We start from the raw sequence: 17,375 nt of genomic DNA on the forward strand, positions 1-17,375 counted from the left end.
GTTGATCTCCCTGTGCTATGCAACAGCTTCCCACTAGCCATCCATTTTACATTTGGTAGAGTATACATGTCAATGCTACTCTTGTCACTTCATCCCAGCTTCGCCCCCACCCCCACCCCACCCCATGTCCTCAAGTCCGTTCTTTGTGTCTCCATCTTTATTCTTACCCTGCCACTAGGTTCATCAGTACCGTTTTTTTAGATTCCATATATATGTGTTAGCCTACGGTATTTGTAACATGTTTTAAAGTTACTTCTTTTTTTTTTATAAATTTATTTATTTATTTTCTTTACTTATTGGCTGTGTTGGGTCTTCGTTGCTGCACACAGGCTTTCTCTAGTTGCTACGAGCGGGGGCTACTCTTCATTGTGGTGCGCTGGCTCCTCATTGTACTGGCTTCTCTTGTGGAGCATGGGCTCTAGGTGCGTGGGCTTCAATAGTTGTGGCACACAGGCTCAGTAGTTGTGGCTCATGGGCTCTAGAGCACAGGCTCAATAGGTGTGGCGCATGGGCTTAGTTGCTCTGTGGCATGTGGAATCTTCCCAGAGCGGGGCTTGAACCCGTGTCCCCTGCATTGGCAGGCAGATTCTTAACCACTGTACCACCTAGGAAGTCCTGTAACGTGTTTTAAATGTGGTAGAGCTGGTTTCCTTCAGCTTTTCTTTTTCAGTTATTCTTTCCTGTTTCTGTCTAAAAGTGGATTTGGGTATCACTTCTTTTCTAGCTCCTAGAAAAATTCCTTTAGGGTTTTGATTGATTTGGAGCTTATATATCCAGATCATATTTATTGGGTGCCTGCTATGGGCTAGGTCCTGAGGATACAGAAATAACTAAAACCCAGGAATTACAGTCTAGTAAACCTGTGAACGAGACCCTGGGGAGAATTGGTATCTTTCCAGCATGAGGGTGGTATATCTCTTTATAGACAGAGAGCTTTTATGTGCTTCCTAAATATTTTTGCTGCTGTTGTTCTTGTTGAGAATAGTGCCTAATTAGTGTAATTGGCAGACATGGGTGATGTTGATGTTTGTATATACTTGTTTACTTTACAACTTCTTTAGCTGCAATTGATAATTTTGTTACTTCTTTGACTTTTCTGTGTGTATAATACCATCTGTTACGTTTCTTTTTCTTCTTTTGCTATTATTTATTTCAATGATTTCTTTTTCTTTCCTTATTTAGTTGACTAGAGTCTCGGAAATGATGTTTAGGCCTATAATTGTTTATAGCAATATTGTATAAAGGGCATGTGATTGCACCCCTATTGGGCATTCCAGAAACATGATAAAGGAATGCTTAAATCCTGCTAAAATGCAAATGTCCTAATCTGAATGGCTCCCAGTGGAAATCAGCAAGCATTTTCCCTCTCTTTTTTTAGCCCCACACCTTTTAGTATGTCTGATGAGCCTTGATTCTGTGTCTCAGTCGTAAGATTGGCAGGTGATCTTAAAGGCAGAATGCTGAACTTGTAGTGGTCCAACTGTATGGAGGAAACAATTGCAGTGCACTTAGTCTGAGGAAGGACTTGGAAGAGAAAGCTGAGAAACGGTGAGAGGAGTTTAAATGGAGCCTATGTGACTTGTCAAGTGGTCAGCTGGTCACAGGGTGATGGACTGAATTGTAGTCTTTGAATCTTAGAGCAATCTTTAGGAATAGAAACCTTGCTACCCATAAATTTTGATGGAGGTTCTACCAATCCTCTCCCCAGGAAAAAATCTCCACAAACATACACTTGCATATAATTTCATGGACTTCACAGACATCCTCAAGCCCATGGATAAGAAAACCCATCTATACGGTCTGCGTGTTCTGGCGTGTTCATATAATGAAATACTATATAGCCGTGAAAACAGAATAGAAGAAAGACAGATGGATAGATAGAAAAAAAAAAAAACTCTCTCCGCATTTATATATGCATAGGAAAATTCTGGAATACAGCTAGGTTGCTTCCCAGGTTACAGGTTGAGGTCTTGGGTAGATGAGAGGCTTCCTTTTCTTTGTCTACTGTGGGAAGACATTCAGGAGCCTTTCTGAAACCTTGAAAATGTTCAAGTATGTGGGCCGAGCGATGGGATTCAGAATGTCCCGCTTGAGCAGTGGAGGAGCTGAGGGTGCAGGGCGTGGAGACTGTGGGGGCACAGGCAGAGGGTTGGCCGTCTCTAGGGGCGCAGCCCCTTTCTCACTGCACACCTCATATCACCCTGTTTGGCCCTGAAGGATGGCTGGTTAGCCAGACGGGTAAGATTCCTCAGAGGAGGAACAACCTAAGACAGGCACAGTCACAGAGGGGCCAACAGGGGTGGTGCGTCGAGCCTTCCTTATATCACCCTGTTTGGCCCTGAAGGATGGCTGGTTAGCCAAAGACGGGTAAGATTCCTCAAGGGAGGAACAACCTAAGACAGGCACAGTCGCAGAGGGGCCAACAGGGGTGGGGCACAGACCCCCAATATCTGAGAGAGGTCTCCTGCCCCCAGGGCTGTTTTGCTCTCCACCCCCAGCTCAAATCCACACCTGCTCAACTTGGACCCAGGAGGCAAACAAAGATCATTGCCCCAGTCATGTGAGGCCTTTGATTGTTTATGGGAGTAACCTGAGAATGTTAGCCAAGAAACCAATAAAAGCAACGTGGGATGAGTCAGCAAGGCTCTTGATCCGAGAGGTCTTGAGTCCCCCGGTCCCACTTTTCTCTTCAGTCTGTATCTGTGTTTTCTTCAAGCTTGCGGCACCCGTCACTCACCTCGAGTCGCTGAGCTGGTCTTGGCAGTCTACCCTATCAAACTATATGATTTTTTTTTTATTCTGCATGTGGCATGACTTTTTGAACACAAAACGGGTTTAAAAAACATGATTTATACAAGTGCACAGCTGTCACAAAACAAAGTATTATGTACATGGGAATTCCCTGGCGGTCCAGGGGATAAGTGCTTTCATTGCTGAGGGCGTGGATTCCATCCCTGGTCAAGGAACTAAGATCTCACAAAAAATATATTATGTACATTATTGTACTGATGGCACAGACACTGTTAGTTTGTCATACATAGGTATCAAAAATTCACCACTTTAACAACATCCCCAGATTCACACGCCAACGGCAAGGCTGCAAGACAAAATCCAATGTCACTGTTTTGAGGGGAGGCATAAGGCTTACGTGGCACTGACAGGACTGCTTACTATTCACTCAAGACAGAAGCATATTTATGAGCACAGACTCCTTCATTTTATCGCCTAGGTTTGAATCCTGGCTTGACATCCAATAGCTGTGAGGCTTAAGCAAGATGCCTAATCCCTTGGTTCAACAGTCCCCTTACCTGGAAAGCTAGGATAGTACGAGTACCTACCTCGTGGGTTGCTGTGAGATTAAACGAGTTAGTATATATGAAACTCAAAGGATAGCGCCTGCTTTGTAAGTCATCGAATTCTAAGAATCTGTAATCATTGCTATCCCTACTGAAATAACCATCACCCGTGAGGTTTTGTCATTTAACTACTCATTAAAAAATCACATAAGAGGTGAGCAACTGACAAATGTGAGGATGATGATTCTGTGCTTGTTAGGAAAGAACTGAATTAAGTTAAAAGTTTGTTATTCACAAAATGAAGGCAGTGGGTAGGGTTTAACCCCATCTAAGGACAGCTGCGGTCAACATATTGAAATCTGGCACATTCTCAGGCCTGTTTCAAAGTGACAGGGTCTCTGGTCAAAATTCACTTAATCCATCATCTCTCACGTGATGCTGAATTAAGGTTTGTTGAGTAAAAGAACATACAAATGAAACAGAGTGAGTGAAGCAGTGCACGTCCAAAATGTGTGGAAACGTGGGAAGTGGAATTCCTTCTCCCCCAGGTGTGGGGCCCTGAAAGCAAAGACAGGTCACCAGGATTTATCCACGTCAATAGTAAAGACTGATGAGGCCAGCTACCATTATATCCATTCACCAGGACACAAGACTGAGTCTGAGGAATGCCTCCGATTAAGCAGAGAAAGGGAAGAAAAATCAATCAACCAAGAACCACCTGTACAGGAACCTGGACTGGGTGAGGGGTGGGGAGGAAGCCAGGAGACCAAGGTCTAGGCTTAGAGCTGTCTATAGCTACGTGACCTTAGGCCAAGCCCTGTACTGCCCTTATCTGTAAGAAAATATAAAAATAAAATGAGGTAAAAAACAAAATCAATAAAGCTAAACTAAACAATAAAAGTAGCTAAAGTGTATTCAGTGCTTATCATTAGTCCACTGCTGTGCAACATCTCATGAATTCCCACCACAATCCAGTGGGGCAGGTATTCTTTTTTTTTTTTTTTTTTTAAATGAATGCACTTGCCACATTTAATCTCAATTATTTAGACTTGAGAGGCAGGTATTCTTATCTCTTTAAAAACAAAGAACCGGGGCTCAGAGAGAGCAAAATCAAAGCTAACTTAATAACTAACTTAATAACAACTTACTTAATAGCCGGACAGTGCTGTTAATGCTTGGGCACCCACTGACTCATTTACTAACTGTGAAGTCAGGATATAATCAGCCTCACTTTTCCGATGAGGAAACAGGCACAGAGAGGTTAACCAACTTGTCCGGGTCACAGAGCTAGGCAGTCTGCCTCCAGAGCAGGGACTCCCAACCACCAAGCAATTCTGCTTCAGGTCGCGCAGCCAACAATGAGAGCGAGGGCCAGGATTCAGAGCCAAGCTGAATTATTCCGAAGCCCTGAAACATAACCCTCTCGGCACTAGGTCGGAGGAGAAAAACAGGGAGCTCTCCGGCCAAACTCACTGATTCTAGAGTGTAGGAAATTTTACATTAAAATCCTGCATTTCTCATCTCTCTTGAAAAACTGGGAGTTCAGGCAACTCTAGGCTCACTCCACATGGTAACAGTTGGCTGGAACTGAACAGGGGGCATCCCGTGAAGTGGGACATGGGTGCCCCAGCTCACCACAGCCCCCCCATGCCATGCTCGATGACACCCGGCCAACTCCCTCCATTTGCTTCACTCCCTGCCTCTGAAGGCATTTGAGTTTGCGACCTCTACACTGATGATAGCCAGAATTCCCTCCATCAAGATCTATGACTTTACAGGAAACACAATGATAAAGTAAGAACTCAAAAAACTTTCTTAAAGGGCAAGACAGAAGTTCCAAAACCTCTGGCTAAAAGTTTGCAGGCAGTCAAGAACTCAGGAGTCCTAGGTTTGCTGGTATTCATTAATAAAGGAGATATGTGAGTGGCCGGGGGCAGAGGAAAAGAATAAGTGAAAGCCTATTCCAAAGGGGCTCAGAGAGAGAAAGCCACCACTGCAGTCCCCTGCAGAACGCAAATGTCTCGTGCTTCTCTTCACCTGTTCGTAGTTTATGAACATGGCGGTCTCAAAGCTGCTGGCTGCCCACTTGAGAAGGTCTGTAGACTGCTCCGGAGTCATGTAAACCAGCACACACTCAGCTATCAGGAGGGTTGGCAACCTTAAGAGAAGACAAAAAGGCACATAAATAAGTTTCCATCAAAATGGGACTCTCGAACTGCACTCATGCTGCAGCGCTGACAGGGCAGTTCATACCCCAGGAAAATCAGAAGCACTGGTTTCCACAACAATCAATGCATCAGGGCTTCCCTGGTGGCACAGTGGCTAAAAATCTACCTGCCAGTGCAGGGGACACGGGTCCCATCCCTGGACCGGGAAGATCCCACATGCTGCAGAGCAACTAAGCCCGTGTGCCACAACTACTGAGCCTGTGCTCTAGAGCCCACAAGCCACAACTACTGAGCCCGCGTGCTGTAACTACTGAAGCCCGCCTGCCTAGAGCCCGTGCTCCACAACAAGAGAAGCCACCACAATGAGAAGCCTGCGCACCGCAATGAAGAGTAGCCCCTGCTCGCTGCAACTAGAGAAAGCCCCTTGCGCAGCAACAAAGACCCAACACAGCCATAAATAAACAAACAAATATATCACGAGCCAAAGTTTTACACTGTAAAAAGGTGAGCAATCAGCACTGATTTTTGTCTGGCTGGTGAAAACATGTTACATGTGTGTGGTGGACTGTAAAAATGGCTACAGGCTCTTCTCTCCTGTGCACCCACAGTGTGGCGCTGGGAACCGGCTGATTCTCCCACTCAGGAGGTGGCGTTTATTTCCCTTCCCCAGGAATCTGGGTTAGTCATGTAACCTGCTTTGGCCAATGAAACAGCAACAGACATGACACCGGCAGAAGCTTGGAAATAACTTGCACACTGGCGCTTGCTCTCTTGCTGCACTTGGAAACCTGACACCACATATGCATGAAGCCAAGCTGGCTTGTCACAGGAGCGGAGGCCCCGTGGGTGAGAAGGAGGCAGCCCAGCTGCCCTGCCCCCTGTCCACACGAGTGAACCCCACGGGGCATCAGCTAAACCTGGCCCCCAGCAGACGGACCACCCAGCTGAGCCCAGGCCACGTAAAGAAGGCTACATTGGATTTTTTTGGTATTATTTTTGCAATTTTTTTATAGATGTGAATTATTTAAAAATGAAGTTAGACATTTTTACAATATATTTTGTAAGAGGTAGCCATGAGCAATATTAAAAAGAGGATTCATATTTTTCAAAATATAAGTGAGAGAAAAGCTAAGACAAGACAGCCCATAAAGGAAAACGGAGAATACAAATGAAACCACGAGGAATTATATAATTCGAATACTTGTTACATCAATTGTTTTCCATCCATTTTATAGATCTCCAAAAACGAGGCAAACTTCCCTATCAAGAGCTAGCCTGATTTATACCCAATTACTTCCTTAACCTTCCAGCACATTTGCCAAAACTAGTGGTTACTGCGACTGTAGTTAGTGTCAGAGGAACTGACTCACAGCCTATTCTGTGCCAATTTCTGTCCAACTGTTTTCACACACTGTTACTTGATCTTCAAAACCATCTTGTGAGATAATTTTTATCCCAGTTCATAAACAAAGACATCAAGGCTCAAAGAGGTTAAAAACAAAAACAAAAAACTGCCCTCTATTAAACAACTAGTAAGCAGGAGACGTAAGACTGGAACTCAGGGTAAAATGTCAAGACTCGTGCTCTCCTCATTCTGAGAGGGCTCCAGGCCCACTGGTATCAGCTTTAACCGCTCTACTGCTGACCTTCACAAACCCATGTGCCCCCAAGAAATCCAGTGGCATTCTTGAAAGTCAAGACCGCCCTTCTGCTAGGAAAAAAGCACTACTTGCTCAACATCGCTAATTATTATCTATGAAACAGAAACAGAAACAGACTTACAGACATAGAGAACAGACTTGTGGTTGCCAAGGTGGGGGGTCGGGGGAGGAATGGACTGGGAGCTTGAGGTTAGCAGATGCAAACTATTATATTGACATATAGAATGGATAAACAACAAGGTCCTACTCTACAGCACAGGGAACTATATTCAATATCCTGTGATGATAATGGAAAAAAATAGAGAAAGAATATATATATATATATAGATATATATATATATATATCTGACTCACTTTGCTGTACAGCAGAAATTAACACAACATTGTAAATCAACTATACTTCAATAAAAAAATAAATTTAAGAAAACACACTACATTCTGCATCTAAGGGTCTCCCCAAAGGAAAAAAGAAGCACCAACAGCCTTCACAGCATAGTGACCTTACTTCTCAATCCACAGTGAGACAAAAACAATAAAGCTGGAGTGACAACACTGGGTCAAGTAGCACTGTCCCTGACCGTTGGGCTGGTGGAGATGTAAATCCCAAGAATGACAACCTGGTTGATGGTTCTAGACTAAACATGGAAGCAAGAACTTCAAAACATAGAAGTAACAGCCATCGCTGTGCTGATGTGTTAGGAATATCCCACTTAACCTGCTATACTTCTCACCCCTCCACTGCCCAAAGCTCACCTGTATTTGCACCTGTCCTTACTCTCCTTCCTGCCCTCTCAGAAGCTTGGGGAGTGTTTCTCTAACCTCAGTCCATGCTCTACTTCCTCCTTTCCCTCTCCTCTAGCAATGATTTCCCTCCTTGCTAATTTCTTTCATCGTTTGTCACTGATTCTGTGCCTTCAATTTATTCTTTAAAATAACTTTCCCTTACCTTCCTTCCAAACCTCTCCCTTGAGTTACTCACCTCAAATATCCTTGAAAGTGTCACCTTCACGTTAGACCAGGTAGATGTGCTTTTTCCTCCCACTAGCTCTTTATCTATTTTGAGCATCACTGGGCTAAAACCACACATCTCACTCCCCTCCTCTGCCTCCCAAAGGTACCCACTCTCAAGAATTTGGTGTGACTCCTTCTCGTCCTTTAAAAAATACTTCTGTGATATATGTATGTGATCGTGAAAATACAGTATCGGGGGGTTGATTTTGAACATCTGGTATCACACTCTGCACACAACTCTGCCATTTAATTTTTAAAAACTCAACATTAAGTTTTTGAGCTCTCTCCAAAGTCATGCATTTTACATATCATCCATCCACTCTCCTCCTGATGGACATTTAAGTTGTTTCCAATTTTCTGCTACTAAAAAGAGAAGCTGCAATGAACGTCCTCCTTGCACATATATGTAGATCTTCTCGGGAGGAAACACCCAACAGTGGAACTGCAATATCATATGGTACTGACAATTTTACTAGATAATTCCAGATCGTTCCTTGCAGTGGTCACACCAAGATCATGCCCACCAGTGGTGTACGACTACTCCTTTTCCCTTAGTATCCTTGCCAACACTTGATATTGTCAGACTTTTACCTTTTTGCCAGCTTGGTGGTAGTAAAATAGAATTTCATCTGGTCATCACTTAAGTTCAATACCATTTTCATATGATACCAAGGTTCCTCTTTGAGCTGCCTGGTCATCTATCCTTTGCCCATTTTTCTATTGGACGTTTTAAAAAATAGTAGCTATTCTTTATATACCCTGGATGCTAATCCTTTATATGTCACAATTATATGCTTCTATGCACACAATTATTGTCCCTCAAACTTAGGATATTAGGAATTCGTATTTTACAGAGGCAGTGCAGGTGATTCTCATGGGAAAACAGACTCCAGGAACACTGCTTCTTAAAAAATTTCAGAAAACTACTCTAAACAGCAATGAAATGATAAAGATTACAGGGGGAAAGTGGTACATGTTATCACCCTGTTCTCCCAACTGGCCTTATCTCAAACTAGCATGAAATCACCAATGTGAGTGGTTAAAAAAAATTTTTTTCTCACTGTGTATTCATGTTACATTTCTTTACTTTCTCTTCCAGGTCAGGTATATCTCGGAGATCTGCTCCAATGATGGCATATCTCGTTGAATCCAACGTGTGCCCATCTGTAAATGCAAGAAGAGATTATAATTTCAACAGAAATTGATCAAGAAGAGATTATAATTTCAATGGATGTGACTTTTGCAAAACTAAAGTAAATGCGTTGTTTTTCTTGATTATAAAAATGCATGCTCATTAGGGAAAAACAAAATCAGGTAAGAGGAGGGCGAAAATTAACTAAAATCATACCTTCCAAAGATAACTATTAGTGTTTTAGTGTATAACATTCTAGCCTTTTTTACTATGTGCTTAAACTCATATACACAACACAGACACATCCTCCCCCTCTCTCTCTGCCCGCCCTCAAACACACACACTCACACACACACACCCTGCACAAAAAAAGGAAATGGGATCACCCACTACTTGTTTTGAGAGGTTTTCCTATTTAATAACAGTATCAGGGACATCATTCCCTGTAATGATTTCACAGAACTCCACTGAGTAGATAAAACAACTTACTTAGCCAGTTGCTCAATATTAGGCAGTATTTCCAAGTTTAGTCCATCTCGGGTACTGCAGCGAACAGCCTTATATACATATCACCAAGGACTTGTCCAGTTACACAGGTTATGATGAGTGGAATCAGGAGATCAAAGAGTAAGTCTATGTAAATACTGGTACCAAGTGCTCCCTAAAGGTTTTGTCAATTTGTGAGATATTATGTTTAAAAGAAAATAGTTTATATATTAAAGTATTTATAAATAAAATGATATTTCCTTTAAAATATTCCAGCAGAGGTTGGACGGAATGGTGCACATAGTAGCTCTCAAGCTTTGGCAGGCATGAGAATCGCCCAGAGGGCTTGTTCAAACAGACTGAACAGGCTCCGCCCCCTGAGTTTCTGATTCAGATTTTTCAAAACAGAAATCCGCATTTCTGACAAGTTCCCAGATGGTGTTGATGCTGTGCGTCTGGGACTTCACTTTTAGAATCACCAGTACAGATGAAATGAGGCTGGCAATAAAGTCAGGCGATGGGTACATGGAGGTCCATCAATCTAGTCACATCATTTTGTGTAGGCCTGAAATTGTTTGCAATTTAAACTTTCTATTTTTAAAAGCAGATTAAAATTAAAAAAAGAAATTAAATTGCCTGATTATTCACCCGAAGCATTGTTCACTCAAATTCCTCAAGGGCACAAACCATGGAAGGAGCTGGGACATTCTCCAGCCATCCTGCATCACTGCTAAGAATTCAGGTTCTCTCCTGAGAACCCACAGCAAAAAGTGTGGGAAAGGCGAAACAGCATGTAAGCAGGTTCTCCCTCATTTTCTTGAGAACCCCATTCAGCTGGTTCAAATACTCTTGGCCACACCCCGTAAGCTACTAAAAATACCTCCTAGGAATCTGCTAGATGCCAGGAAACCACCGAAGGGCTGGGACACCCAGTCAGCCCCAGGCACCGTAACAACCGGGTCCAGAAAAGAACAGGAAGGATGTGAAGGCAGCTGCTTGCTCTGTTGTGAAATGCAGGGGCCTGGGTTCAATCCCTGGTGGGGGAACTAGAGTCTGCACACATGCCGCAACTAAGAAGTTTGCGTGCGGCAACTAAAGACCCCAGCATGCCTCAACTAAGATCCGCTGCAGCCAAAATAATAAATATTTAAACATATATACATATGTTATTTGTAAGAAGGCACACAGGCATTTGGGAATCACTGCTTGTTTTCACAACAGGGCAAGCAACTATTCTGAGACCAGGTGAGAAAAGGACCTTGCTCATCAAAATGAGACCCACGATCCCTTCCTTTTGTTCTATATTCTACTTCTTAAGAGAAAAATGGGAGATATTAAAAGCATTTTTGTGTGATACTCATTTAAGAACAACTTTCCAAAGGAATAGCCCATACCCGCCCAAAGCCCATTAACACTGACTGAAAACCTCTGAATTGCTACGGGTACTTCTTTCTGTGATCAATCTCGAGAGGATTGACTTCTAAGAGGATTTAAGTGAACCCCTGGAAACATAACACCATGATATAGTTTTTAAAAAATTAAGAACCACATCTTCTCGGTCTGCTGGCTTTCTGAATAAAGTTGTATTCCTTGCCTCAACAACAACAACAACAAATTAAGAACCAATTTCTACATGGCCAGAATGAAGAGACAAGTATGAAAATCCAACTCTCGGGCTTAGTCATCATTTCATTCAAGGAGCAGTTCTCAACCTGGGCAACTTTGTCCCTAGGGAACATCTGGTGGTGCCTGGGGACATGTTTGGTTGTCACACCTTGGCATCTAATAGGTAGAGAGGTCAGGGACACTGGCAAACATCATGCACTGTGTGGGACAGCGCCCCCACCCCCGCCCAACAGGGCATTATCCAGCCCCAGATGTCAGGAGGGCTGACATCAGAAACCCTGCATTAAACGTTCACACAAAAATTCAAAGATCATCAGTCAATGTTGAATTTTAAAAACTCTTAAGTAGCCCTGATTATTCTCGGATAGAGAAAGCTTAACATGCTTAACCAGGACATGGTTCCCAAGATGACAGCTCTCTTTGGAGTGCATCTGCAGAGGAACCAGCTTTGGTCTCAAACAGCCCTGAGAGCAAATGTCTGCTCTGCCAGTTCCTAGTCACGTGACAGATTACGCACTCCCACCTCTCTTTTAAATATAAAATGCGTACAATGGAACCTCATACGGTAATGCCTAAGATTAAGGGTGATGTCAAAGTGCTGAGCTCCATGGAGCCCAAACTGTGTACTGAGGTGCCCTGGGGCGGCACAACCAACTCACAAGGGCAGGGTAGGATGTTTTAAATTTTTGAGGGAAACAGAGAGATACTCAACATGCACCAGACACAAGCAAAGCACCAGCTCGAGGCAGTCAGTTTCCACATGAGACTTCTTCGCACTCCTTTTAATGACATCGTATCTCTGCAAAGCTGATTTCTCAAATGTGACTGTGATGAAACAGTCATTACTGCTCAAACGTCACTTGCAATACTGCAAGAGGAACAGGCGGTGGTGTCCAATGTGGCTCGCAGGTGAGGTCATGAAGTGCTTGACAGGAGCACATATCCCATTAGAAGTAACTGTCGTTATTTAAAAATGAAATAACAAGAGTATTTGTTCTTACGATGTATGTGGTTTTGTTTTTTCAAAAGACCAAAAAGTTGTTAGGACATAAATACTTACAATGCTTGAACCCGACTTATTAATAAACAGAACTGCTGCTATGTTTTTTAACCTAGAGTCATCATGAAAAATTTACGGAGGTACTTAGGGTGCTATAATCCAAGGAAAGGGGACGCCTTGGCCTAGCTCGATGCTGGTGTGTCGTGGAGGTCTTCTGTGAAGACCAGAACACAGATGATTAAATACAGGCTGGTGTCGAGCTCCACCCAGACGAATCCAACCCAAATTGCCAGGCTGCAGGACTGCAAGCTACACAGATGGCTATTATACTAAGCTACATGCTTTGCAGTGGTTTGTTACAGAGCAAAAGCTCATACACGCTTTAATTGTATGCCTCATTAAGCTCATGCCTATGAAAGGCGTGAGAAAGTGGAAGATGTACACAATGTAACGGTAGTTACACACACACACACACACACTTACAATCCACAGTGCGTACAAGCTGTGATCTCTTCCACCACCTCCAAGTCAGCATTTCAAGAGAGATGTGCTCTTATGTGCTACTGACCTACAGTGAGTCCCATCAATCCCATTCATTACACGTCTTCAAAGACACTTATTATTAGGATTGCAAGGAGTTCTTTTAGGCCCACAGATTTTCTTAGAACTTCAGTTTTTTTAAAAAAAGGCAGGGGGGTTATAAAATGGAGACAGCCTCAGGTGGATTTCTGGACCATGTAGAAGTTTTGCTTGTTTGTCTGTCCACCTGTCCCCCCAGGAATACTTACTGAGTTCTCATTACGTCCTGGAAAGAAACTGATGAACAAAAAGATATGGTCCTGCCCCCATGGGGCCTGCAATCCAGCAGGGAAGGTGAAGGGTGGACAAGTGTGGGGAACACTACAAAGAAGGGTGTGGTCTTGTGGGAGCGCATAACAGGGTCTCACTTCCCTTAGAACAGGGTCCAAACTACTTGGCCTGGCCTACAAGAGCCTGCGTGATGCAGCCGGATGCCTTCTTCAGCTTCATCTTGAACCACACACGCCTCCTCGCTGCCTGTTCCAGTCACACGGGCCTTTCGGCCTCCTCGCATGCTCCTTCCTTCCCTAAGCTTGCCTTGTCTGAGACAATCCTCTCCCTAGAGAGTTTCTCCTTCTTAGGGCTCAGCTGAAATGCCTGACACCACTCTGGAATGCTTTGATTTGTTGCTCTTTCTACTTTCTACTCAACCAGTTCCACACAGGAGTTGAGATGGATTACAAAGACACAGACATTCGTTCATCCAAGCATTCAGGTACATATTTATTCCATCGACGATCTCTGTGTGCCAGGCACTGTTTTAGGTGCTGGGATACAACGATGAACAACACAGGAGAGGTCCCTGCTGTCGAGGCTCACCTCCTCTGGGAGGGAGAGACGGAGAATCACTAAACAAACGAACAATCAAGGTAACGTCAGAGTATTAAGTGCTATGAAGAAAAGAAGAGGATGATGAGAGCAGAGTATGCCTAAAACAGGAGGTGGCAGCAGAAGTGAGACATGGGTGATGAGATGGAGCCCTTCAAACAAAACGAGGGGAAAGAGTTCCAGGCCGAGGGAAGAGGAAGAGGAAGGGTCTGAAGGTGAGAGCAAGCTGGGCACACTCAGAGGACAGCAGGAGGGCAGCGTGGCGAGGTCATAGCTACTGTGATCGAAAATAAAATCAGGAGGCATCCAGACACCTGATGAACCATGTGGATTTCAGCACCGGGAAGATTTAAGCAGGAAAGTAATAGAACCTGACCTCCTTTTAAAGAACTCATCCTGACATACATTTCATTGTGTGTCCATTTATATACTTTTAATTTCTTACCCTGTGAATTCATCAGCTTAAGAAAACACCTATCATCCAATGAATTGGGAGACTGAGATTGCCATATATATATTCCTAATAAGAAACAAAGTATCAAATTGTACACTTTAAATATATGCAGTTTATTGTATGCCAATTGTATCTCAATAAAAGTTCTTAAAGAAAAAAAAAACAGATCAAAAAAAAAAAGAAAACACCTATCATCAATTCTAACATGCATATTTTTCTCACATTTTAACATGTCTGAAATCAGGATGCATCTAATAGTCAATAATGTATCAGTTTAATTTGTTGGCACTTTTTCTTTCCTATTGATAAATAGTGGTGCTTCTTACAATTACAGCCCCACAGGCTTGATGAAAAAGGGTAATTCTTAAATGAGAGTTCTGACAGTTCTATTATCACCTATCACTTTTCTCAAATTTTCATTCACATTTTTATTCTTATTTAATTTTATTCAAATTCTCCTTTCTCAGTACGATGGCAAGATCAAAAATTATAAAGGACAGCACTGGAGAATTTGCCTACATAAGACACAAACATAGAGTTAAAAAACAAGAAAAAGAATAAGAAAAAACCTTCAATTAAAAAAAAGTTGACAGGACTTCCCTGGTGGTGCAGTGGTTAAGAATCTGCCTGCCAATGCAGGGGACACAGGTTCGATCCCTGGTCTGGGAAAATCCCACACGCCGTGGAGCAATGAAGCCCATGTGCCGCAACTACTGAAGCCTGTGCACTTAGAGCCCGTGCTCCACAACAAAAGAAGCCAGCGCAATAAGAAGCCCACACACCATAACAAAGAGTAGCGCCTGCTCACCACATCCAGAGAAAGCCCATGCAGCAACAAAGACCCAACTGGGCAGTGCCCCCTCCCCCCAAAAAAAGTTGACAGAGGCTTTTATCAAACAACATATCTTTATGTTATAAAGCGTTCCTATAAATTGAAGAAAAAAGGGGGGGGGGAACAATGCAACTGAAAAAAAAAGGGCAAAGGAAATAAAAAAGGAAATTTACACAGAAATTCCCAAAGACCAATAAAACTAAAGAGAGACGCTCCATCTCACTAGCATTCAAAGTTATACAAAATTTTAAGACAATGGGACATCATTACCGTCCATCAGATTGGTAGAAATTTTTAAAAATAATAATACCCAGTGTAAGTGAGGGTGTAAGGAAAGAGAACCCTATCTACTCTTAGTGAAAATATAAATTAGTAAAAAGGGTCTTGAAGATCAGTTTGGCGGTAGCTATTAATTCATAATGTACAATTCTTTGAGCTAGCAATTCCTACAAATACGCGCATATACGTGTGTTTTCTCCAACAATGTTGAATGCAGAAACATTAGAAAGCAGCAATGTAAATGACCATCTGTAAGAAACAGATTAAATAAAATGGAGTTGCCATGCAGAGGAGTACCATAAAGCCATCAGAAATAATGAGGTGGATCTATATATGCTGGCATGAAAAGACAGCCATGATTTACTAGGATGTGAAAAGAGCAAGTCATAAAACAGTATACAGCCACTATGGAAAACAGTTTGGAGGTTCCTTAAAAAACTACAAATAGAACTACCACATGATCCAGTAATCCCACTACTGGGCATATACACAAAGAAAACCACAATCCGAAAAGAAACATGTACCATAATGTTCATTGCAGCACTATTTACAATAGCTAGGACATGGAAGCAACCTAAATGCCCATCAACAGATAAATGGATAAAGAAGATGTGGCATATATATACAATGGAATATTACACAGCTATAAAAAGGGATGAGATGGAGCTATATGTCATGAGGTGGATAGACCTAGAGTCTGTCATGCAGAGTGAAGTAAGTCAGAAAGAGAAAGACAAATATTGTATGCTAACTCACATATACGGAATCTAAAAATGGTAGTGATGAACTCAGTGACTAAGACAAGAACAAGGACGCAGATGCAGAGAATGGACTGGAGCACTCAAGGTGTGGGGGCTGGGGGGTGAAGGGGAAGCTGAGACGAAGTGAGAGAGTAGCATAGACATATATATATTACTAAGTGTAAAATAGATAGCCAGTGGGAAGTTGCTGTATAACAAAGGGAGTTCAACTCGAGGATGGATGATGCCTTAGAGGACTGGGACGGGGAGGGTGGGGGGGATTCGAGGGAGGGAGGGAATACGGGGATATGTGTATAAAAACAGATAATTGAACTTGGTGTACCCCCAAAAAATAATTAATAAATAAATAAATAAAATATTTTAAAAAAATAAAAAATAAAAATAAAACAGCATCAAAAAATTGCTTCTAAAAAAATAAAATTACACATAAACCTATATTTATATATAGAAGTATAGATTGATTCATTCTTTCAACAAATATATGTGAAACTACAACATATATCTCTTCAATGTGTATGTATTATACATGCATTCAACAAAAATTTACTGAATCTTTTACGTGCCAGGCACCGGGTTACATTTGTGTATGTGCTTTACTACGTGTGATATTTACCCTTCTCCGGGTAAACTGCTCTACTGTAGTAGAAAATGCTCTGAACACTGGTTATCTTGGATGGGGGAGGGATCATGGAAGGTCTTTACTTTCTCCTTCATATATTTCTACACTGACGATCAAAGTCTTAGGAAAGTACTAGTGTGTTCATTACAGATAGTCATTCTGACACAGATATTAACCAAATGCACAGAAAATTATGGTAGCAAAAGTGTGGAGCAAGCAAATGGCAAAGCGTGAACAGCTTCTGCTTACAGTCTGTACAAGGGAAACAAAGGATGGGGGGGAGACACTATTTTCTGCGGAAACTTTACTGGGAATCTGCTCACCAGGAGGAAGACTAAAGCACTGTGGCTGTGTAAAAGAGGAGGCACATCTAACCGGCGTGCTGTGCTATCTGCGTCGACCATCCCATAAAGCATCCTCTCTGAGCGTGTTTCCTGACCCGAATTATCAATAAGGCCCTTGAACACCTCTGTCAGATACAGACTGAAAACGATGAAAGATTCTGCAAGAGTTCTACCATAATTTGAAATGAGGAAAGTGTTCTGCAAACATTCATAATTAAAATTCATATTTTTCAGGGGAAAAATTAACTGCAGGGGCCAAGGAGGTGACATAAGCGAGGAAGCATCAACGTGCAAGACAA

At 42.5% G+C, this 17,375-nt stretch overlaps 1 protein-coding gene across 6 annotated transcripts in view; it reads right to left on the bottom strand.

Moving 5' to 3' along the window:
• Positions 1 to 135: 135 nt before the first annotated feature.
• The window catches only part of LOC130860296 (leucine carboxyl methyltransferase 1-like), a 43,227-nt gene continuing 25,987 nt past the window's right edge, over positions 136 to 17,375 (bottom strand). For 2 of the 6 annotated variants that reach the window (XR_009055397.1, XM_057748276.1), the window contains 3 exons: positions 9,198 to 9,300; positions 5,334 to 5,454; positions 136 to 3,854 (listed from right to left, as the gene is read on the bottom strand). Coding sequence is in view for 3 of the 6 variants with exons in the window: in XM_057748276.1 (XP_057604259.1) it covers positions 3,699 to 3,854; positions 5,334 to 5,454; positions 9,198 to 9,300 (380 nt within the window). In the remaining 3 variants the exon portion in view is untranslated. Of the gene's footprint in view, positions 5,455 to 9,197; positions 9,301 to 17,375 lie in introns of all 6 variants that reach the window. The other 4 variants (XR_009055399.1, XR_009055398.1, XM_057748274.1 and 1 more) reach the window with 4 other exon arrangements.

Source organism: Hippopotamus amphibius, chromosome 9 (genome assembly GCF_030028045.1).
Source record: "Hippopotamus amphibius kiboko isolate mHipAmp2 chromosome 9, mHipAmp2.hap2, whole genome shotgun sequence".
NCBI lineage: Eukaryota > Metazoa > Chordata > Mammalia > Artiodactyla > Hippopotamidae > Hippopotamus > Hippopotamus amphibius.